This window comes from Beta vulgaris, chromosome 9 (assembly GCF_026745355.1).
Source record: "Beta vulgaris subsp. vulgaris cultivar EL10 chromosome 9, EL10.2, whole genome shotgun sequence".
Classification (NCBI taxonomy): domain Eukaryota; kingdom Viridiplantae; phylum Streptophyta; class Magnoliopsida; order Caryophyllales; family Amaranthaceae; genus Beta; species Beta vulgaris.
Window position 1 is genome coordinate 368948 of NC_079210.1, and position 24499 is coordinate 393446.

General features: G+C 36.2%; 1 protein-coding gene across 1 annotated transcript; it reads left to right on the top strand.

Annotated features, from left to right (window-relative positions):
- The first annotated feature begins 872 nt into the window (after positions 1 to 872).
- Positions 873 to 24499, top strand: LOC104902521 (hypothetical protein). Its single transcript, XM_019251723.3, has 12 exons — positions 873 to 1239; positions 1330 to 1534; positions 1621 to 1822; positions 1904 to 2397; positions 5804 to 5875; positions 10607 to 10684; positions 10931 to 11945; positions 13273 to 13403; positions 16649 to 16870; positions 19115 to 19669; positions 20962 to 21171; positions 24087 to 24499. Exons 2-12 carry the CDS (start codon positions 1418 to 1420, stop codon positions 24201 to 24203), a joined length of 3213 nt encoding a protein of 1070 aa, XP_019107268.1. The 5' UTR covers positions 873 to 1239; positions 1330 to 1417; the 3' UTR covers positions 24204 to 24499.

The window sequence follows — 24499 nt, forward strand, 5'->3', positions numbered from 1 at the left end:
TTACTTATAAATCAAATTAGAGGTACTGTCTATAGTTTGGTCATATAACCATATTATAGTATTAGAATTATCAATTAAACTTATTTAAGTGAGCTAATTACTAAAATTATAAATAATTTTGACTTTTAAGTTAGATTAGGAATTTATGTTAAACATATTTTAACTTAAATAATTTGAAACTTGTTAACATATGTTTTAGTAGAACTAACCATAAATAGTATATGCTAAACTTAAATCTTCTCGAGTTTTTTCGAAAGCACTAAAGGTCCATATGTTGCACCCATCCAACCAATTCAAGGTATACTCACTGTAGACACTAAAAATTTACTTTGATTGATTGAGTGGGTGTATCCCATTACTAATTCAGAAATGATAAACCTTTTTTTACTAAATATTTGCCAAACATCTAACATCTATGTGGCAGCATATAAGTAGGTTTATCATCTCTCCTACTCAGGGCCGTCTTGAAGATTTTGGGGCCCCGGTTCTAACATGAAAATTGGGCCCCTAAATTTATAGAAAATAAAGATGGAAGGTTAAAGTTCTAAAGATGAAAAGTTGAAAATCTAAAGATAAATCATTAATAAATTTATTAAGGATGGAAAACAAGGGAGATTTCTTCAAATATAAAGTAAAATTTTCAAAATAATATATTTTGGGGCCTTTATAATTTTGAGGGCCCTGTGCTGTTGAGCTCCTTGCACACCCTCATCTACCCCTCTGCTCCTACTAATTCCCTCATGTGTTGCATCTCTCTATTTGTGCACATTTTCTTAATAAGCTGGATAATTCTCAGATGTTTATTTGAAATGAAATAAATATATCACGAACACTACATGGAGATTTTTCTTTCCCTACTACCAAGAGTTTGTCCAGTCTACCCCAAGGCCTCAATTTTAACAAAGAGGAATTTGGGATTTAGGATAGAGAAAAAAAGGAAAAAAGAAGAAATAAACGAAAAAGAAGAAACATACTCTCATCACATCACTCTTCTGTCTTCTCTATAACGTTCTTCTACTAAAAGAAGTTTGTAAACCCTAACCCTCCAAATTGCAATCTGTAAACTTTCCCTGCAATTACAAGGCAAATTCCATCTCTTTAAAAGATTACAGATTGCGCTCTACATTCATATTCATCCACACTTTCCAGATTTTGTTTCCATCTAAAAAGTTCGATTTCGAAATTTCCAGCATCAATTCAACTTAAAAGAAATTGACGACGATTTCCAAAAAAACGAAGGTTTGTTTAGGACTAACTCTACCATATGTCGTAAGTTTTCAAGATACAAATTTTGTAGTTGATCATTTGAGTTTTCATTCTTTTTTGCAGATTTAGAGGGAAAGGAAAACCCCTTGTGGTTGGATACGGCACTGCATGCGGAAACGGCGTCGTTTGCAAGTATCAATGAGCTTATTAGATGCCTGAGGATGAAGACTCGGACTCTAAACGTGGAATTGTTGATTCAACTCGGCAATTTTATTCCCTCTTTAGTGGATGGATATGCAGCTTAACTTTTAAACACCTTGCTTCTCTGGTTACTTTCAATCCTTGATCAACCTTTAATCTTTCTGTTTTTTTATAACATTTTTGTTGACAATTATGTTGTGCATGACATTGTAGGTTAAATCTCCGTCTAGCCTTTCGGAACAAGGGTATTGTAGTTCCAATTTCTTGAATAAAATGGAAACTATTGACATTACATCATCAGTCAGTGACTCTGGATTGAGCTCGGATGGTGATGATGACCCCGTGGAAGTATCTCAACCAGGTCCATCAAATGCTAGTGGCAGGATTCTACCAGATTCACTCAGGAGAAGTGATGGTCAGTACTCAACTCAGAGGAGCTATATTTTGTATTTGCACTACTTTTTTTTTTTTATCTGGATATTAATTTATGTTGTAGGTTTTCATATGCAACCTCCAAAGCCATCTTCTAGCAGAGGGACATCATCTTCACGTGGTGCCCGTCGCTTTCAGGCTGAATCCTCTCCTAGCACTAGCTATGGCATTGGCATTGGCAATGCCAATGCCAATCAACCATCCAATGGAACTAATTTTCACTCAAGGAGGAATGATGAAAAGTTTAACTGGAATAACTCTGAACAACACCTCAATAAGAGGGCTATTCCGTCCTCTTTTCAGCCGTCTGGGTCTGGGTCACGTACTAATCAAAACCCTTGGGATCATTTAGGCAACAATCGGGGGTATTTAAGTAAAGGTAGCGCTGACGATGCTTATATGTATGACCATAATTTTCCGCGTATTCTTCCTCATACTATGGCACGTGGCAAACCTGGTTCCTCCGGAGATTATGCAAGTGATCCTTACCAGAATGTGGGGTTTGGGGAAGAGAGGGTTTTAGGAGACGAAAGATTGATCTATCAAGCGGCACTACAGGTGTGTGTTCTAGTTCCTTGACATTTGTATTTGCCTTTCACATATTCATGTTGGAGTAAGTCTTGGGCGAGGTAGTATTTCACTAACTTATTGTAAGACGTCAAAAGTGAAAGAAAAAAGTCTCCTCTTCAAATAGCGAAAATCACCTACCCTTGCAATAAGTTATATTGAGACAGCCTCCTATATGATTTGGCCATCATTTATATAGCTCATAGAAAGTGCCTTATAAAATGGTACTCTTGATACTCTTTAAGGGTCTCTAGACTTGTTAAATTATTTTGTATAGTGGTATTATGGATGAAATTGTCCTGGTGAGCTTTTTCCGTAAAAGCTATCACCATTTTTGTTCTCAAGTTCGCTCTTTTCAGAATTCATTGATCATTGGATTCTGGTTCTTTATTTGATTTGCTTTCGATGGAGTAAATGTAGAGCAAAGAGAGATTGTCATGCAAATTAAGCCTGTCTTATAATAGAATAGATGTAGCCTCCTATTTCACTGCCTTGCTAGCTATTAGTTTTATTTGATGCATGGGAAGGATCATTAATATACCGTGATAACATCTCCAAGAAAGCAAATGAAAAATAAAAGCTAATAGTGTTTTGCAGTTATAGGATCCAGTGGGAAGAGTCATCTTTTTTAAAGAATAGTAATCATCATCTTCTTTTAATATTACCTCTTTGTTTTATTTATTCTTTTATATATCCTATACAGATATATGGTTTTGCTTAAAATTTTTAGTTAATTACTTCATATTACAATTGGAGCGCGAAACACTATATGAATTGAATTTGATCAAATGGATAGGATTTAATATTGAGAGTTGAATTGCAATGCGGTCATTTCCCTAATTGTTTTGCACAAGGCCATATGTTCATACCTTTAATTGTAGATTATGTGGCATAGAATATAATAAATATCCTATGCAGCTGTTGTATATATACGTGGCATTATAGATTTCGCATAAAACAAATTTGAAAATTTTACTTGCAAGGCTTTTGTCCAACCCGTGACTTGAAGGTCCTAACCCTGAAGTTGGAGTCAAATGTTATGTGGAACTCAATTTTGTATGATACCGCAAGCCACACCTCTACTTTTTCTCTTTTTGATTTTGTGGTATGACATTTCAGTCAAAACTCAAACGAGCCTCCGATTTAGTTAAGTGGGAAAAGCATACATAAGTGACACTGTGACAACAAAAAAGTAAAGTGACAACAAAAAAGTAAAGTGACACTCAAAAGTTGGCAGAGGTCAGAGGGCCTAGTGAGTAACTAAAAGCGGCGAGCGTTTAAACTCGTTTTCTGTGGCACCTAGTGAGAGAAAGGCAAGTAAACAAAAAAAATTGAAGCAAGAAGAAAGAGAAAACCAAGAGGAGAAATCGTCAAATTTGGAAAAGATATACCAGCGATAAGCTGACGACCACCAGATAATCGCTGATTGCGATCAAGGATTTCAGTGATACTTTACAACTTTACACGACAAATGACACCCAATTTTGACAAGTTCGCAAAGTAGGGTTCTAATCAACATAGGGGTTTCGATTGGGGCCAAGTTTAAAGCAAATAGATGCTATTTTAATGGCTTGATTAATCCTTTATTTGAGAATATTTGAGTCAAATTTATGTTTTTACTAGATTTCCCACGGTGATGTTCCCAATGCCTAGACTTATGTTTTTACTCAGATTTCCGTAGTGATGTGCCCAATGCCTCGCCAGAGGCAGCGCGAGGCACCATTCCCGAGTCATATTGTAGGTTGCTTCGCCAAGTTTTTAGATTCATGTTATCTAGCACGCCTCATCCAAGGCACTAAAATGGGTTTGGCTTTTTCCTCCACCTTTCCACCTTGGCTCAACTTCTCAGTACCTAACACCTCCCTTCAGGCATTAATCCCTTGATGGCGAACCCAGATGGGACTCCAGCAGGGTGCCCATTGTGTTCCTTACCAAATACCTCGCTCTTTTTCTAATTGCAACTTTACCTCTATTTGGAAGTTTTACTTCAATTGCAACATTTCCTTATTTGATAGTACCTTCTCTCTTTCTCTCCCGTAACACATGGGTCCCACATTTCCCCCCTCTCTCTATCCCTCTCTTCTTCGCATGACGCTCTTAAAAAATATGCCAAGGGTGATGTTTGCATTAATAATGGAACGGAGGAAGTAAAATAAATTATCAAAACTATGCATGTATATACGTGAACATTTTCTATCAGTAGTAGACAGGAAACTTCTAATATAAAAATTTGGAACTGTGAGGATTGGTACATTAAATGATATATTTGTGTGGTAGAATTTCTGTTTTTTTTTGGTTTGGTGGAAGAAGTCAATTTGAATATTGATTCAAGCTGTTTTGCAACTATATCTCGGCTTGTTTACAAACTTAATGTCCATTCTTTTCTTCAAACTGAAACAACTTCTAATAAGTAACTCAGTAACTAAAAAGGTGCATATAATATCGCATTTAAAAATGGTTGCACCTAGCTCAAAATAGATTCAAATTCAATTTTATATCCGTTTATGTATTTTTCTCATTCTTCTCGTTTTAAGCAACTTGCTCACCTGAACCTAAAATTATCTCTCTCTCTCTACGCACACACAGTGGCATATAATTACTTGGTGGAATATTGGTCATTTGGTAAATAGAAATTACTTGCTGAAATCAAAGATCGCTAAGCACCAATTTGGGAAGACATTCTCCAAAGTTTGGTATTACTTCGAGTGAATTAAAAATGGTGGATTTTATTTCAGAGTGGAACTGTGACAATTGCTATCAGTTTTTACCTCTAGTTTATCAAAGCTCTGTTAGCACTAAGAGATTTTTCTTTTTCCGGATGTTTGGTCACATCTTCTGTATAAAGGATTTTATCATGAATCTTTTTGATTGTGTTAATAGTTTACTAGAGATGTATTAGTTGGATTGTACATAGTTGGAAAAGTAAGGTTTTTTTCTGTTGTATGTTGATCTGCATTCTGTATGAGTTTTGTTTGTTAGAGGCTTGAAGCTGGCTTTCTGTCTGCTTGATTGCTTTCTTTGGCGTTTCTTTTTGAGGATTCAGTTAATTTTGAAAAAAATATTTATTGTTTTCAAATGCTTTCCCTACTGTCGAGGCTTAAATTTCTCATTGTTTAATTATTGCCTATAATTCATGTTGTACTGGGTTGTAATCTAAGCTAGTATATGATTTTCTTTCTTCATCTATTTACGGGATTTGCAAGGAGTTAAAGTGTTGTAAACTCACTTTTTCGTTGGGTTTTATTATGGATAAGATCTTCTGTCTGAGAATTGGAGGAAGGTTGTTGTAAATATTATCTGCTATGATCTATACTTGTATCACATATTTTTATTTGTTTTAGTAATTCTTGCATATCAGTTGATTCTGTATCTCATAGTTGTTTGTAATTATATGTAGGATCTTAGCCAGCCACTAGCTGAACTTGATGTTCCTCAAGGGGTCTTATCTGTCTCTCTTTTGAGACACCAGGTTTGTTTCTATTGATCTTATAGCCCAAAGTCATAATTAAATTTGATTACGTGCACAAGTATTTTTAATTACTTGCACAAGTATTTTTGATTACTAGCTTAAATGTGCGATATACAGACTGCAGAGTCAATTTCTTGTATGAATGCTTATAAAGTGTGGTTATGTGTAACCCTAGAAGTGTAAGCTAATATCATAAAGGAAAAATTGTTAAAAATATGTCAACCTTTGGGTCGTCTTCTTAAAATAAGTCCGCCTTTGGATTAACTTAGAATAAGTAATGCTTGTGAAGGTGTCCGCAGTTTAAATGAGTTCAGATGACCACTGACTTGAACAATAGGTAATTTTTTTTTATGGTCAAATAACGGAAAGTGTTTATGCGTTTTAATCTACACCACATCTTCACTAATCCTACACCACCTCATAACCATCTTCACAGCAACCCCATCTTCTTTCCCATTTCAGTCTTTCACCAACCCAGTTTCCCTCTCCTCCCGGTTAAACCCCGCCCATCTCCTGCTGGCTGCCAGTTATACTGAAAACTCTTTCTCTCTCTTCTCTCACACTCCCTCCTTGCATAGAAACCCAAATGAAGAGGACCCACTTTCCCATCTTCTTTCCCATTCCCATCCTTCACCAACCCAGTTTCTTTTCTACTGATTTGAGTCTCAATAATTCGCCCCTACATCTTGTTCTTCAGAACCCACTTTATGGCTCTAACAAGAGCCGTTTAGGTTACTTCAATTTTTAATTAAAGTTTTTTTTTTTTGTTTGGTACTATAAGGCTGAATTATTGAGTTATGCAATGTTTCATTCTTTTTTTGTTGCAAATTGATGTACGGTGGCCAGGTCCCCGTTGTCAAGATGCCATTTCGATTCTCATTGATTGTTTTGCATTTTTGTTTGGTACTATATAATTTGTCGGGGTTTTGGGGTTGCAGGTGGGGAGAATGGCGGGGGAATTTGTGAAGCCGTGATCGGATTCATTTCAGGAAAAAGAGGGGTTTTGGGATTCTTTTCAAGAGCCGTGATCGCCATAGCTGGGTCAGTGGAGGTGAGGGGAGGGGGCGGGGGTAGAAGAGGGTGGGGAGGGGAGTTTGAAGGCAGGTAAGGTTGATGACAGATGGAGCTGGGGCGCTAGAGTTGGGCATCACGAGGGTATGGGATGGGAATATGGGATGGGGCCATGAGGGAGGTTTAGAATTAACCGCTGGTCTTGTAAGAGACCACCTACTTTTAGTTTAAAATTAGGCAACATCCCAAGCCCAATATTAAGAAGAGAACATACCATCATTATGAATTTAGTGACTAGTGACCATTTTAATCTGTTTAGTTGTCAGTTTAATCTATTCAATTATCACATTCTCTAATCCATTTAGTGACTAATTTAATCTATTTAGTGATTAGTTTAATCCATTCGGTAAAATTGTCGGGTAATTTTTTTAAATTGTATGTTGTAGACTTGTAGTTCGAGCTTCAAAGGGAAACAAAGGAGCTAAGGAGAAGAGAAGGGATGACTAAATTGGTGCAAGATGTCTTGGGTTAATATTGGGTTAGAGTGAGATAGAATAAGCTTGTTGGAGAATGTAGCTTTGAATCGTTTAATTTTATGTTAAAATTAGATCGCCTATTCTAATAATTTGTGTAGAATTATTAATAATAATAATAAAATTAAATCAATATACAAATGACACATGGACAGGTAATCTATAACAAGAGGTAAACTACCTGTTGGACCCATTAATAGTAGACACCTCACAAGCTTTATTTATTCTAAGTTCATCCAATTCTCGACTTATTTTAAGAAGAGGGCTCAAAGATTAACTTATTCTTGACAATTTTTCCTATTATAAAGTGTACTTTTACCAATGTATTTAGGGGAATTGACATCATCAAAATCTTATGTACATTGCAAGAAAATCTAAGTGTTCTCTTAGTTAAGATTGGAAATATATTCCTAAGGGAAGTTGTTTTCATGGGAAATTATTTCTTGCATACATTTTTTAGGAAATTTTTTTTCATTTGTTTGATTAGCATAAATGAATTTGATTTAAGAATATTTTCAATCTGAAGTTTTTGATTTGTTAACTATTACATTATAGATGTCATTAACAAAGATAAAGTAAGAGCAGTAGAAAAAAGAAGAAGAAATGAGTATCCGATCTTGAGTTCTGAATTTAAATATGAATCATAGTTCAAATAGATACCAAAATAAATATCCGACGAGGTAGAACCATCTCTATCCAAAACTGCTTTAACACAAAAACTATTTGTTTGAATTTGTTCGATTTTTTTAATATCTAGACAGGATGGTCGTATCATCGATCTCGGTTTTAGAGGTAAGGAAATAATATCTTTATCTGTATACCATTTGTTGATCAGTTTATTAGAAGTTTGAATATATATTTCTATGTGACTCCAACTCTTTTTATTTCCTTATGTACTCATGTTGGACTTGGGACACTGACGTGACACCTTAATACTTTATTTCAAATCAAAAACTTGACATCTCTCTACGAAATGGTCGATACCGAAAACGCTCCTAGTGGACACTTGTAGTCGAGTTTGAATAACACAGGTTCAATAGACCAAGGGGAGAGTGCTTACTTAATTTCCCATGAATTTCCATTTTGTCAATTTTTACCTTTTGGTGCCAAACCAAACAACAATAATCCTGTTCCCGTCTATAAATTCCCATGAAGTCACATTTCACCATTATTTATGGTCAACAGTCAACTGTCAATGATCAAGCAAACAAGCACTGAAATATGAGTAAATCCTGTCAACCAAACAATAATCCCGTACTCTATCTGAATTGGAGACAAGGTATGTTACTTTGGTGCTGTCCCCATGGTTCATTGATCAAATCCTTGAGTAACAAAGGCCATTTTGATCATAATTAGTACTGATTTTAAAAAATAACAGTAGACCATAGTCATTTGTTAGTGGTTAACTTGTCATGTTGTCGAGAAAAGTAGCATATGAGCGAATATGTGGAAGGCCTATATTTTGGAATTCAAACACGTAACAGAAGACAACCACAAATGCACTCATTTAGAGCGACAAATCCTTGATGATATGTTTGAATGATCTTATGGCAACTCTTGAGGCAATTATTATTCTTGAACTCCACTTGGTACTAGTGTACTTTGAGCTTTTCCATTTGGTACCCAATTTTTTTTTGGATTCTATATGGTACCATTGTGTTAAACAAAATATTAGTTTGGGGGGTTAAATAGGGTTAGGAGTTTGTCTAATTTTGTGTAATTAAGGTTTTGGGAGTCATTTTTGTCCTCAACGACCAAATTTGAGGTCCAATTTGGTAAACAAAAAGTAGGCATTTCCTGATACGCAACACGAGGTTCTAGTCGTTTTTCTCTAATTTCGACTTCAATTTTGACTACTAAACCTTAGCTGAACTATTCTCGATGCCAAGGCACGTAGACGAGGCAAACTACTAACCCTATTTAACCCAAAACTAATTTTTATGTAATTGAATGTTATGGTAGAGAATAAGTCTAAACTACAGTGGTACAATATAGAATTTAAAAAAAATTTGGGTACCAAATGGAATTTACCATAAACCGTCTGTCGTGTCAAAATTTTTAACCCAAGTCCATCTTGATACGTTTAGAGCATATCTCAAACATTTATGTTATGTGAGTAATAAAAGAACACTTATTCATATATATCTAACTATTACTCCCTTTGCTTTCTTTAACAGGGACATTTTACCCTTATTCACATACTACATTTTGAGCATTTTGTATTAACGATAAAAAGTTAAAATATGGTCGTTTGTGATCTTGTTTAATCCATCTCTATGTGTTTATATAAAGTAGGAAAACCTTTTGTCACAACAAACCTTTTATGTGTTACTTTTTGTGAGAAACAACCTTTTAAATTTATTCTGGCAACTTAAGACCGTATAAAGGAAATTGTTTGCAAGAAACAACCTTATGCTGTCAGGCCGCTTTCAGATATTAACCAATCCTTTTTAAGGCAATTATTTCACAAAAGAGGAAATATTCATAACAGAATTTAAAGAAGAATAATGAATGCTTGCAGTTTAAGATGGTTGTTCATTGAATTCCTTCAGTGGAATGATGCCTAAAGTGGTCTAAGGAAGGTCTTAAGTTACCAAAAAAAATTAGAAGGTTGTTTCTCGCAAAAAGTGACATATAAAGATTTTGTTATGACAAAATTTCCTTTAGAACGTCTACTCTTTGTAAGAGAGGGGGAGAGACAGAGGGGGGGTGGGGGGTGGAGAGAGGGGGAGAGACAGAGAGGGGGGAGGGGGGTTTGGAGAGATGTCACACCTTGTGGAGGATTTTCAAATGCCATTTTTGTAATTCCTAATTTTGATAGTAAAGGGTAAGGGCTTTTTTGAAAATTTATCATTTGGTCACTGTGTCCTCCTGTATTCAGTTATACAAACAATGCTTTCTGTCATTTGGACATGGGTGACACCCCTTTCGCTGTCTTCCTAATATATGTCACACCTTGTGGAGGATTTTCAAATGCCATTTTTGTAATTCCTAATTTTGATAGTAAAGGGTAAGGGCTTTTTTGAAAATTTATCATTTGGTCACTGTGTCCTCCTGTATTCAGTTATACAAACAATGCTTTCTGTCATTTGGACATGGGTGACACCCCTTTCGCCGTCTTCCTAATATATGTCTCTTGTATTAAGAATATGCTATCTGCCTTAAAGGATCCTTTTTGTTTCTACAGAAAATTGCTCTAGCATGGATGGTTGAGAAGGAATCAAGAACTATGCATTGCTTGGGTGGAATTCTTGCAGATGATCAGGTATGTGTCTCGTCTTTTCCCTCCCTGCACTTCTATGTGCTTATGTCTTGTGGTGTGATGCTTAATTGTATATTGACATTGGATGCAAAATGCATTTGTATATGTACTTTATATATCAGTATTTTGCATGCATGTCTTTTTAACATCTTCCCTTCTGGTAAATTCCCTTGAGGGTCCTTTTGCTGTAATTATTTCATGATCTCTATCCAATTTAGCATTGAGTATGGTAACTTATGAAATTTTCAGGGACTGGGTAAGACAATTTCAACTATAGCCCTGATATTAAAACAGTGGCCTGCACAGATAAAGTCACAATCAAAGAAACACGAAAATTACAATGCTGAAGCTTTAGATTTGGATGATGATGATGATGACAACAAAGGAAATAATACAGAAGTTCCTAATGTTGAGAAGTGCAAATCAGAGGAGGCCGGTAAGAATAAATATGAGACGTTGAATTTGGATGATGATGATGATGATGATAATGGATGTGCCACTGCTGAAACTGTCAAGAAAATGGAAAATGGTGATGGTTTAAAATGTAATTCAGGGTCAACTTCTTCACACCACACAATTCAGAAGCAGAGGCCATCTGCAGGTACATTGATTGTGTGTCCAGCAACTGTTTTGAGGCAGTGGCATAGAGAGTTAAATGAAAAAGTTGCTTGGAAAGCAAAACTCAAAACTTTGGTGTACCATGGGGGCAATAGGACCAAGGATCCTTCTGTACTGGCGGATTGTGATGTGGTTCTTACCACTTATGCTATAGTTACTAACGAGGTGCCTAAGCAACCTATAGTGGATGAAGATGATGGTGAGCAAAAACCTGGGGATAGATACGGGTTATCATCTGATTTTTCTGGTAGTAAGAAGAGGAAGCATCCATCTACCACCAATAAAAAAGGAAAGAAAGGCAAGAAATTAGCTGATAGCGCATTATATAGTCAGGCTGGTGCTCTTGCCAGAGTGAATTGGTTTAGGGTGGTACTAGATGAAGCGCAAACCATAAAAAACCATAGAACACAAACAGCTAGAGCTTGCTGTGGATTGAGAGCAAAAAGAAGGTGGTGTTTATCTGGAACCCCCATACAGAATTCAGTGGATGAAATGTACAGTTACTTCAGGTTTCTTCGTCATCACTTTTATTCTAGTTACAAAAACTTTTATGATGGAATAAAAAACCCAATTTCCAGAGACCCAAATATAGGCTACAAGAAGCTTCAAGCAGTACTGAGGACTTTATTGCTGCGACGTACAAAAGGTGATTTGTTTGACGAGATTGCATTGGCTTTTAAGCATTGTACTCTTAGTTACATGATTTGTCTGTAAGTTGTCCGCATCTTTTAACTGCTGACTCACTTGCTTCTGTGCATCTTGTAACCCCTGACATGCTTGCTTCCCTGCATCTGTATGTGCCTCGATATAGCTTTTATGTAGTGTACAAAACTGATGATATTTGTATTTTGGGTGATCAATTTTGTCAGATTTATTTTGCTTCCTTATGTTTTCTCTCTTCTTTCCTTTTGCTTTCACTATCTCTTTTTTTTGTTTGAACTTCCTTTTATTACTATTATTGTTTCTTTTGTCACAAAAAATATTTCTTATGATTCATTATGTTAGCCGACCCCAAATTTTTTGCACTGAAGGCTTGTTCTTGTAGAAATGTAGTGAGAAAGAGGCATAGAGCAGCCTAGAGTTTAAACTACAACATAACATAATGAGAACATTACTACTCCCTCCGTCCCATTTTATAGTTCCCCTTTTATTTTGGGCACGGGAATTAAGGAAACAATGATTTTTACGTACTTGCATGGGGAGTTGTTCCTTTTGGAATTGTTGTAAAAAAAAATGAAAATAATGAGAACGTTAAATGAGTGGGCATGTGAAAAGAGGAGAGAGAATAATTTTTTTTTGTTATACCCAATCAATGAGAGTTAAGGAACATTAACTGAGGGTGTCAAAAATCCATGTGAAAAGGTGGAGAGAGAGGGTAAAAAGTGATGTTCAGAAATGGAAATAAGAGAAACGGGAACAACATTTTAGGACACCCAAAATGGAATACGGGAACAATAAAATGGGACGGAGGGAGTAATATATATCCTCACTGTGCAGTAATCATCCATTTTTTTTTATATGAAAAATTGAAATCAGAAGGAAATATGGACTATCGATATTTTAATTGTGGTATGAAATAAATAGTGGGACTTCAGGAAAGTTGAATTGATTTCCTAATTTTTTCTTTGTATTGCATGCAGTCTATATGTATGTATGTATGTATGTATGTATGTATGTATATATATATATATATATATATATATATATATATATATATACATACATATATATAGACTGCATGCAATACAAAGAAAAAATTAGGAAATCAATTCTTTCCATGGAATTTCGTTTCATGGATGGGGGTAATTTTTCTCTCCATCAAATAGCTTTCTGCTTATACCCGCATTCTTTAGAGTTGTAGTGTGTAATGAATTTTGTCAGATGATGTCTTCAGTTCTTCTATTTCTTGGATTTTGTACTTTGTGTTATGTTTTTGTAGAATGCTTCCTGAGTATGTTTTTTACATAGTACAGAGACATTACTTGATGGAGAGCCTATTATAAGCTTACCTCCGAAAACCATAAAGATGAACACTGTGAATTTCAGTGTTGAGGAGCGGGCCTTTTATGCTCAACTGGAAGCTGAATCGCGTTCACAATTCAAGGTGTTGTTCCATTCATAAGCTTATATTTTCATGCTTCCTAGATGTTATTTTTTGTGGTGCAAGGAATTTGATGTTGATACTTTGATCTATTCAATCTTCGGAGCAAGTATATGTATACACTCTGTGGCATTCTTATTCCTTAGTTAATACTTTGATTTATTCTATCATTGGAAGCAAGCATAAGTTCTATGGCATCCTTATTCCTTCATCATCATAGATGACAGTGTGACCCACAAGCAAGTATTTTTTAACTTTTTTTTGTGACCCACCAGCAATAACTTGGTGTACTGCTAAAGTTATTATAGAAGTGGAATAATATTTATTCAGAAAACAACAAATTTTAATAACTGACTTATAAAATCAAGTCTCTTATATATTAATCAAGCAGAGCATGTTTGCTGACATCGTTAAAGATTCACAATTATTTCATGCCAGTTAATTATGAGTCAATTGAGTCATTGAATGGTTACATCAAATGCGTTGCTAATTACTTGTTTAGATAGAACAAATTTCTATTCAGGATTGACGAAATTAAATTGTGTTGCTGGACTTAATCACTTGTCAATCTAACAGCAAGATAGGCTGGTTAATGCTTCTGGGCATCTAGCAGAGAAAGTATCTTGCCGTTTTTGAAACTCTGGTGGTGAACCTTGGGCTCTGCTAGTGTCTATTGGAATAGTAGGTGGGTTTTGTGTCCTCATTGAATCATGATGTGTCCTTTAATATCAATTGTCAATTATAGTCATGTCAAGAGAAATATAAAATTACTCCCTACAGGACCCTGACGAACTTCGATTGCATTCGCGGTTCATTTGCATGCCACATCGACATGGTTTACGAGCTGGAAGTTTGGAATGGCTAAATTTGCATACTTTACTCGTAGACGTCATCTTTTGTCTATGGTTGAAAGATCAATTGCAAGGAGAAATGCAAGAACTAACGAAAGTTTAAGATCTAGGGTTTAAATGGTAAAGCGTAGATGGCTAGATCTTCACATTGAAGACGTAATTCACTTAATGTAGATGTTAATAACTTAATTGTTGGGGCTTTTATTAAGAAGGGTGAGGCGAGTCATTTGGGTATGATTGATGAGTGCTCATTGCTAGCAACCTTTTCCGGTGAGAGCAGGCGGTACCTGCTGCCTGCTGGTTGGCAGTTTTTTTTCAACTTCCAATATCTTGCCTTTTTGACTTTTGTCCCTTACTAACTTTTTCCAATAGTTATTTGCTTATTCTCAAGAAAGTGTAGCACTAGGTGAATGCTTAAAAGTTTAATCATGACGTCCTTTGATGCGAAGATGCCAATTCTCATTGTTAGAAAAAATAATTTTACTTGCTACTACCTACTTGCAAGAAAGTAAGAAAGTAAAAAGAGAAAATAATAATTCTAAAGTTGGCAGCTGAAAAAATAATTATAAAATATAAGTCAACAATTGATCAACAAATATTATACTTATATAATTAATTATCCCTAATTCTCAATTTACTAATTCTTAAAGTTAGTAGTTACTACGAACCAAAATCAAACAAAATCTACCTAGGGGTAGTGAATTCTAATCCTGAATTCGTTCTGCGTTCCAGATTGATTTGTGTATTATGTGAATCTACTTTGTACTCCCTTTAATTTGTTTTCTTTCTCCTGCACTCTTGCCACCTTTCGAAGCCTCTTTAACAATAGCAATAGTATCTTGCAGACTTAGGGCGTATTGACGTGTTCGGCACAAGCTTTTGAAGTAGCTTTTAGGTCAAAACACTAATTAAGATAATAGTAGTGTTTGGTTAAATAGTGGTATAAGTAGCTTTTAGTGGTATAAATAGTGTTTTAGTAGTGTCTGTCAAAAGCTACAATTTGTAGCTTTTGGGTAGCTCTTAGTGGTGTATAAATTATACATTGAAGTTTTGTTTGAGTTTTTATCAAGTTTTTTGTAAACAACTATTTTGATAGCTTGTTTTACATCTATTTGACATCTAACAGCTAACAACTACATACCAATCACTAACAAATACCAGCTAAGAGTTACTCTCACATGTAAAAGCTACTACCATAATTGCTGTTGCCGAACACTCCCTTAACCTTTCTCCATACTGTCTCCCAGATTCTGCCTTTCGCGACCCTTGATAGGTGATAATTTCAGAGCACCTATGGTTAGGCATGCATGATTGGGGGAATCATTTATTTCTTTTCTGGTTAGATCTGAGCACGAGCCACTTGTTGACGGAGAATAATGATGCCAACCTCACTGAGGGTTTTTCCTGTAAGGTATCAAGGGGACATTGTCTGCCACCAATCTGGCGGCTGCTCCGAGTGATGCTGCAGTGGTCTCAGTGGTGGGGATGTAGGAGACTAAATGCTTTGTAGGCCTCCTATTACACATAGTGTATGAAGAAGACATAATTACAAAATCAACACCACTGATTTTAAAACTGAATATGTGGCAGCGTCTTTGAGTTTTGCAGTTTCCTTTTCTCTTAAATATGTCGGAGCATCTGTACTAATTGCTGTTTTTGCACCTGCATTAGATCATGATTTCCATAATTTTTGGTCACTAGTTGTAGACTTCATAATTATTCCAAGTTTCCAACTCTATCATGGTTTCAGTGTCATTACCTTGTCTAGAATCTAGTGATTAGGATGGAGCTTGGAGAAATCATGGAGTTCTACCCTTTTTATTATCAGCAGTATTTTTGCTAGTATAGTGCCTAGTTAGTGTTGTGACTTTACTACCATTGTATCCCCAATACTTTAATGAAGGGAGAGATGCACTTTCTATTTCTCATTTTTGCATGTCGTCGACAACTGGGAAATTCCTTCTTAATTGGCTTTGTATATCTTTCAATGCTCCTCTTACGTTAATTAATCAAAAGACAAACTTATTGCTGCAAATAATACACCCCAACAACATGCTGTATCTGACAGTGATATGATATCTTATCATGGATGAAATCTTCCGAGCTCTCTCTGACCTCATAGATGGAATTACAATGCTAGGAACACCTAGTTTCTTCATTCTACTACTTGCACCATTTTTTTTTTCCTTTTTGAAGCGAATCGAGGGACATGTGAGTATGTTCCTTCTATTTGATAGCTAACACATGATAGTATTAGGATATAAGAAGACATATAAAGCTTACAGATAAGGAATTTCAGCCCTTAATTTATAGAATCATGCGTGATCTTAATCTTTGAGGGAAACATGGTCCTTTTTCTTTTATGTTAGGCTCTGAAGTGGAACATCTGTCTTGCAGGCTTACGCTGCTGCTGGTACAGTTAATCAAAACTATGCCAACATTCTGTTGATGATATTGCGGCTTCGCCAGGCTTGTGATCACCCACTTCTCGTTAAAGGATTTAGTTCAGGTTCTGGTAGAAGAACTAATCTGGAGAAGGCCAGGGAACTGCCTAGGCGTGTCTTGATGCAATTATTGAATCATTTGGAAGCAGCTTCTGCAATCTGTCTAATTTGCAGTGTATGTTCTGCCCGGAATCGGGAATACTTTATTTTTTAAATCTTATTTGCTTTTGAACTCGATGTATATGTTGCTTCATCCTATTCAATAATTAATCTGTGAATTGTGTTCCTATTGTTTCTGTTGTGTATAAATAAAGTTGCAATATACGATGTTGATAGTATGTGCTATGTTACTCACATATTTTCTGGTGTACGAGAGTGTCGATACGACCCTACGTGGATCCAGGTGGAGCATGCGGGCCAGATACTTCAATAGAAGATACTGGTAGATCTGGGAAGAGAGTAACCATAGAAGATAGAGAGAAAATCAATTACCTTCTCTCCAAACACCATCAATTTCATCCAATCGGGAGATCAATTGCATCGATAGATAGTTATTAAACTTATTAACTTATTTCGAGATCTGAGGTTTGAGTATAATCCCTAGTTATGTTAAGTGTAGGTGAAATTTCAGGGAAGTTGAGAAAGGAAGGGGTCTGTAGATTTGTGAAATCACGTGGGACCAAGGTTTAGAAAGTTGCACGGTACATTACAGTTCTTATCTGGTTTAATAAGCCACGCGGAGTATGAAGAAGGGCTAAACAGCTGGACAGACCCTTAGTAAATATTGTACCGATTTTTTCCAGCTTACCGTTTTTCTTTACTCCGGATCTGTTGGGATCCATGATTTTCAAATTGAATACTAATGGACTTAATCCTACTTAAGTCTCCTCAACTTTTATGTGGTCCACCCATTTTCTATCATATTTGTCTCTTCTCTCTTCGCCTGCCCTCGACATGATAGGCAAAGTGCCATTCCCTGTGCTCTATGGTGAGGAAGGGGGGGGGGTGAGGGACATGCCGAGCCCGTTAATTTGATCCTTTTTCTGAGTTGAGAGGGCTTTGGGCTTTTGGCTACTCATCCTTGAAGTGAATTTGTATTGCTTTATTATAACAAGAGTAATTGCAAAACACCAGTGGGGTGTGAAAATGTTGGCAGAATTTGAAAGTAACCGCTATGAGGAACTTCACCAAGTGGTGGAGATAGAAATGATTTGTTCAAATGGTGTTTGGTGGAGATAGAACTTCACCTCTGGTAAAAACCCCTTTTGGAATTTGGTTCAAATGGTGTTGTGTTATGCGATTTTTGGATTCTGATTTGGAGTTGGGACTTGGGAGCTTGGATGAATTGACGATCAACTCCCTATAAGATGTAAATCTCTTCTTAAGGGTGGTTTTGGGGATTAACCTCCGTCCAAAGGTTGTTTTAGGTGGGTAGAAATGTTGTAAAAAATAATTGAAGGGTGATGGTTGTAAAGAGGGAAACTGGCGACTTTTTTTTTTTTTGGAGAGAGCTCTAACTAATGTCTGTCAGTTTAAGAGTGACAATGACAGGAGAAAGGCGCAATCCTTGAACATTGCTCCTTGTGGTTAGTTGTAAAACAGCTGAGAATCCACTCTTTGCTGAGCTTAATTCTTTTGAGAGTCTGTTTTGGAGTTGTTGTGAATTGTGTCCATTGCAAACTTGAAACTAGTAAGTGTTTAGTGGGCTTTTGTTTCATGACGGATGGAATGGTCTTGGAGGAACGTAGTGCTTGTCACAATATGGGTTATTTGGCTAACTTGAGAATATTCTAGAGCCAGAAATGTGTTCAGGGATGCTTTTGGTTGTGGTTATTGTTTCTGTCACCTTGCATTTTGCCAAAGTTGCTTTCCCTGAATGCACCTTTCAGTATTTCGTTAATCTTTCATTTTGTACAGTTGATTGACTCTCAGGACTCCCCTGACTTGTATAGTGTTATCTGCTTTGTTTGTCTCAATTTTGAATTAAAGAATAAACAAGGATAAGAAATACATGATTTTGAACAGTGACCATCTTAATTGGTTTGACAATGTAATGCCTTTAAGGTTTGAATGGAACATAGCGTGAAGTTCTTTAGTGCCTTGGCTATATTGCCATCACTAATTGTCTTTGCTCATGTTTCCTACTCTTGGTCACCTTTTCTTCTCCGTGGAAACAACTTCTAATTTCCAACCGTCCGCACGTATCTCCAAATGTCATTGTTGGATGACGGACTCATAATCATCTAATTATCTGAGTCACGAGTTGTGCATGATGTTCTTCAAGCACTGCAAGTAAATATAAACATGGATCAATAAAGGAAACAGGAAGAAGAATACATTTTCTTAGCCTTTTTTTTCGAAGCTTTCGTTGGTCCAAAATGAGGAGTAATATTTCTATCTTCTGCGGTGATTTTTGCAGGATCCAGCTGAGGATGCTGTTGTGACCATTTGTGGGCATGTTTTCTGCTACCAGTGTGTGGCAGACTATCTTAATGGCGATGACACCATGTGTCCTGCTCAAAGATGCAAAGAACACCTAACTGATGACGTCCTTTTTTCAGAAGCTACTCTATTAAATTGTGTTTCTGGTGATGTTGATGGGAATTTTTCTAACGACAATGGTAGCTCCAAGAGTTCATCAATTCTCAGTAATGAGTATAGCTCCTCTAAAATTAAGGCGGCATTAGAGATTTTGTTTTCAAATTGTAAATCCAACAGTCCATGTGAAGAGGTCGATGAGTTAGGGGAGACAAGTAAAGAAAGTTCTATGCCTGCACAAGTGAGAACTGAGAAAGTGGAGAATTCGTCGTCAGAAGGACCAATAAAAACCATTATTTTCTCTCAGTGGACTCGTATGCTGGATTTGTTCGAGTATTCTTTAAATCTGTATTGCATCCAGTATCGGAGGCTTGATGGTAGTATGTCTCTGGCTGCAAGAGATCGGGCTGTCAGAGAGTTCAATACTGATCCCGAGGTTTGCTTTCCTCTATTTTGCAGTTTATCTATAAATCCTAGTTTTTTTCCAAGTAAATTCCTGTCATTGAGTTATTTTGTTAGATTTAAAGAGATTAAAAGCTTCACGATATTTCTTTGTCTCTCTCTCTCTCCCTCTCTTGTTTCTTTTTAAGTACCTTCCCCACACCCATTTGCTTTGGTTCTTGTTCTTAGGCCTTAGCTAATGTCTGTATGCTAAGAGTGAAGTAAAATTATGGTGCTGGGTATCTACCATGGAAATGAGTGGCTCTTTAGGCTTTTTTATGGGCAGAGCTACACAATTCCTGTTTCCAAGTCCAAGTAATCTGATACAAGACTTGCAATCTTCATTGTGATTGTCCTTTTTTCTCTAAAATAGTTGAAAATCTTCCGGACCTCCACATCGCGTTCACAGTTTGCCTCTCAAATTGATGGCTTCACTTAGCAATGATGTGCATCAAGTACTCTATACAGGTGATTTAGAGTTTAATGGTTTTTGGAGCCATAATGATGGTGAGAAGGCGTCCCATAAGATCACATTATACTTATTAAATTGTCGACAATTATTATTTATTGTAAATTAGCGGATGATTATTGTGTGTTGGGTTGAGGAATTTTTTCGGAAAAGACGTCTTTGTCACTGCAAGGCAATGGTTGTGTACATCCGACCCCCAATATCCCTCTCAGTCAGTAGCCTCTTTTGAGGTATTGGTTTAAAGTTGATGCTCGTCTTTAAGTATATATTCACTATTGGCAATGATCTAGAATAATATGCTATGATGGAAGATATTGTGATATGACCTTTTACTGTTGCACACTTGGACTAAGCATTTCTCTGTACCCTCTGTATTTTTTGGGGGTGGGAGAGGATGGTGTGGATTAGTTGAATATACTGGTCTTTTCCACTTCTCCTTTTGTCTCTTACGAAGTATTTGAGTTACCCTTAATAAAATAATAAACACTGTGGCTGCTGCTGAAGTTTCTTTTTAGTCTTCCAAAAGATCTATTAAGTATTCATGTATAAATCTATGGGTTTATAATATCTAAATCTATTAGAAAAGTGTATTATTAAAAATTTGCTTCCAAATCTCTGTGGTGTAAGTGTTCTGTTTTACATCACAAATAGTGCTGTTTTGTGCAGTCGCCTGAGATTTATGCGTTCTGCAGATTATAATCCTACACTTAGTTATATGCTGTTGAAGTGTTTATTGTTGCAGCTTTCGAGATGGTTTACCTTGTTGCGCTCTTGTGTTTAGCTGTGACTGTAGACTTAAATTTTGGGCTTCTATGTAGGTCACTGTCATGCTGATGTCCCTTAAAGCTGGAAACCTTGGTTTGAACATGGTTGCAGCTTGCCATGTTATCCTTTTGGATCTTTGGTGGAACCCGGCTACAGAAGACCAAGCGATTGATCGAGCACATCGTATTGGTCAAACTCGGCCTGTTACAGTGTCGAGGATTACAATCAAAGACACTGTTGAAGATCGTATTTTGGCTCTTCAGGTTCGGTGGCTGGTGCCCTATACAATTCTGTTTTATTTTTCAATCTATGCTTTTATGTGTTTACCACTGCTTTAGTGTCTAGGACAAATTGTGTGTACTAATATTTCTGGTATCATTTAAATGGATATTGATATAAAAATGGAAATGATAAATTGTCAATTTTCCTAAAAAGTTGGGATATAGGGACTAGGGACTAGGGACTAGGGAGCTGAGAATTTAGTTATTTAGAATGTTATTTTGAGAGTTATTTTCATAAATTTTTAGATTTTGCCAGATTAAGAGAATAAGTATACTCCATGTGGATTTGGTATAACTTCTATTAATTGGTTGGGTGGAGTTGGCGCAAAAGTGAAATGGTGGAACCACATGTTATATACTTCCTCCGTTAATTTATTATTGCAACATCACCACTTGCCACATTTCTCAAGAAAGTTATGTGAAGTGGAGAGAGATAGAAATGGGTAAAAGGAGGCCTCCCATGTGAAAGGAGAGAGATGTAGAGAAGATATTACCAAGTAGGGAAATCTTGCAATTAACTTCAAATAAGGGCATAGAACTGGAAATTGTTTGCGTACTATAAGAGATGGAGGGAGTCTAAGGGACAACTTCCTTGCATTTTTCTTTTTGGGGATGGGAAAGAGGGGGGGGGGGGGTTACAACTACGATGAAAGATAAAAATTGCTTTACTAGACTACTTTTTTTTGGGGGTATGCATTTCCTCAATGCATTCTTGTCTTGTCTTTTTCTGGTGATCCATGTCAACTACCTGTTCTAGGCCTATCAAAAATAACCTAACTCTAATCTTATAACAATGTAGTAGGTAAAGTCAGGGTCAGTCCTACAGAAAACTACATTTATCTTATGCTTTTCTGAGTAAGTTAGAAACCCCTATACTTGAGAGTTTCGAGAACTACTTGTGTAAAAGAAAATAAACTACTAACTAAATCTAGGAGACAACATCAACTAATAATATGTGGATCTGAAGATATATGCTGACGCTGGAAAATTAGTTGATTATCAAATTCACAAGTCATGAACATAAATTAGATAGATCACACATACACCTTAATGTTAACCAATGAACACAAATAGAACACTCTAAACTTCCCTTAGTTGCAAATAAAACAAAGAAGCTCTAGGAATATTGTCTAACTAGCTAACTAACAACATAGAATAAGCTCGCTTGACGCGACTAATTAGCAAAATTAACGATTCGGGATCAGTTAACTTGAGCCATAATTAAACAAGCTTGAATTATGCAACTCAAAAGATAATAGCCAAAGGTATTATGACATGTTTAAGTCACCAATCAAACACCTAATTGCTATATTGGAATTAACAAGAGTGATTCACATCACAAGTTGAATCCTAGCAATCATACTAGCGAATTACAGTAAAGATGGCTGTCAAAAATATTATTCAACTAGTTTAAGGCAATAACAAGAAACTTTTAATCCAATCAATGTATAAAATTAATCATCTAATAAGAAAAATCAAAACTTTCACATCCTGACAATTGAATAATCCAATGCTGAATATATCTCCCTATGCTAATAAGAATTAGCTAAGTATATTAAGAATTTTGTTAATAATAATAGCTAGTAAAAAATTCATGACAAGGTGGAAATAACTGATAATATGCAATTGAATATTCTACTGAAGTAACGAATCAGAGAAAAGTAAATCCTTAGTAACATATAATTTAAACTAAACTCTTAACTACCAAAATCCAGATGAATTGACGAGCAGACTTCATCACGGGAAAGATTGTGTTACACTTGCTCTGGATCTCTTCTATGTTCACTGCTATAACTGCTGCTCTTCTAGTCCACTTCTTTCATTTGGTTCTATCGGTACTAAAATAAAAACCTTAAATTAAAATTTGTGATCCCTCTTGCTTCCTTGATTCCTTTGAAGTTTGAATTCCAAGCTCCAACTGAACTCTGCTTTTGCTGTTATAAATCTTCCACGGAGATGAACATTGGGCTGCTCTTAACTGTGGATTGCTAACCTTCAAGGTTTATGTGTCTGATTTCACTATAGAGCCAATATTAGGCTTGGACAAACATAAGTATCCTTGAGCTGCACATGTGAGAAGACCCGAACTTTTGGACTTTGATTCCATATTACCGAGTTGTGGTGAAATTCATTTCAGTTACGAATTTCGTCTTCCTATAGACAAAATGACAAAATAGAAATAACTCGTGTCCAGAAAGTATCCGTTTTGCTGAAAGTATCTGTGGGATGCACATGTGAGAAGACCCAAACTTTTGGACTTTAATTCCGTATTACCGAGTGGTGGTGAAATTCACTATTGTTACGAATTTCATCTTCCTATAGACAAAATTACAAAATAGTAGTAAAAATGTATACATTTACAAACCTATCACTACCAGATTAAGAGAATCTACATCTGCAGTTGACTCTCTAAAGTGGTAAAAAGCTTTGCATTTAGCTGGCTCTCATTCAATACCTCTATTTATAGATCTAGTGTATTTTCATGGAAATACTTGACCTGAAAAACTGCACTAAACAGCTGAGCGTATGTAAGGAAGAGAGATGTTTGGGAGTTGTTGACTTGTAATGGGCCTCTGGGTGGGGTCTTGTGTGAGGGAGGATTTGTTTTTACCTATTAAAAAAAATGTCATGGCATAAAATATGGGTGTGAATGCTCTGAAATATGGAGTGTATTGAGGGAGTCTGAGTGATGATGCTGTACAACTCTCGGAATCGACCAATTTTTGCCCATCTCACCCCTACAAACACTATCAAATTACATGGACCGTATATTGTACAACCCAAACACTATATTATGAGTTTGACGCTATGACAACATCAGACTGTTTATCCCCCCACCCCCCCACCCCCATCCTGCAGAAAAGCTACAGACAATCTGATGAATTGTTGTGGTACAGGAGGAGAAGAGGAAGATTGTGGCATCTGCGTTTGGTGAAGACCATGTAGCTGGTTCTGGAGTTCGTCTAACCATTGACGATCTCAAATATATATTTCTGGGGAGTCGATCCATGTAGCAAAACTGTATCGATTCATTTTTCAATTGTTCCCCTCCCATCTTTTGGTAGTTTGTGTGAATAGGTGGCTTCTGGGGCCTCTTTTGAGCCTTGGCAATGGTGGCTCTAGCAATGGTCTTCAGGTGTTCTGGTGGCAACTTTTTAGGTTAGTTTCTTTCATCTTTTGAACAGATTTTTTTTTGTTGGTAGTCACTAGCCACTAGATTCATGGGAGTGGGAAGGCTAGCATACTTATATGTAAATATTGCATATTTATTTTTAATTAATTTTAGTGTTAGTAAAAAATATTTAGGGCT

Coding starts and splice junctions, on each gene's coding strand:
- LOC104902521 (XM_019251723.3), top strand. CDS start 1,418: ATGCCTGAGGATGAAGACTCGGACTCTAAACGTGGAATTGTTGATTCA. Junction 19,670..20,961: donor AGTTCAATACTGATCCCGAG/GTTTGCTTTCCT, acceptor GCTTCTATGTAG/GTCACTGTCATGCTGATGTC. Junction 21,172..24,086: donor ATCGTATTTTGGCTCTTCAG/GTTCGGTGGCTG, acceptor GTTGTGGTACAG/GAGGAGAAGAGGAAGATTGT.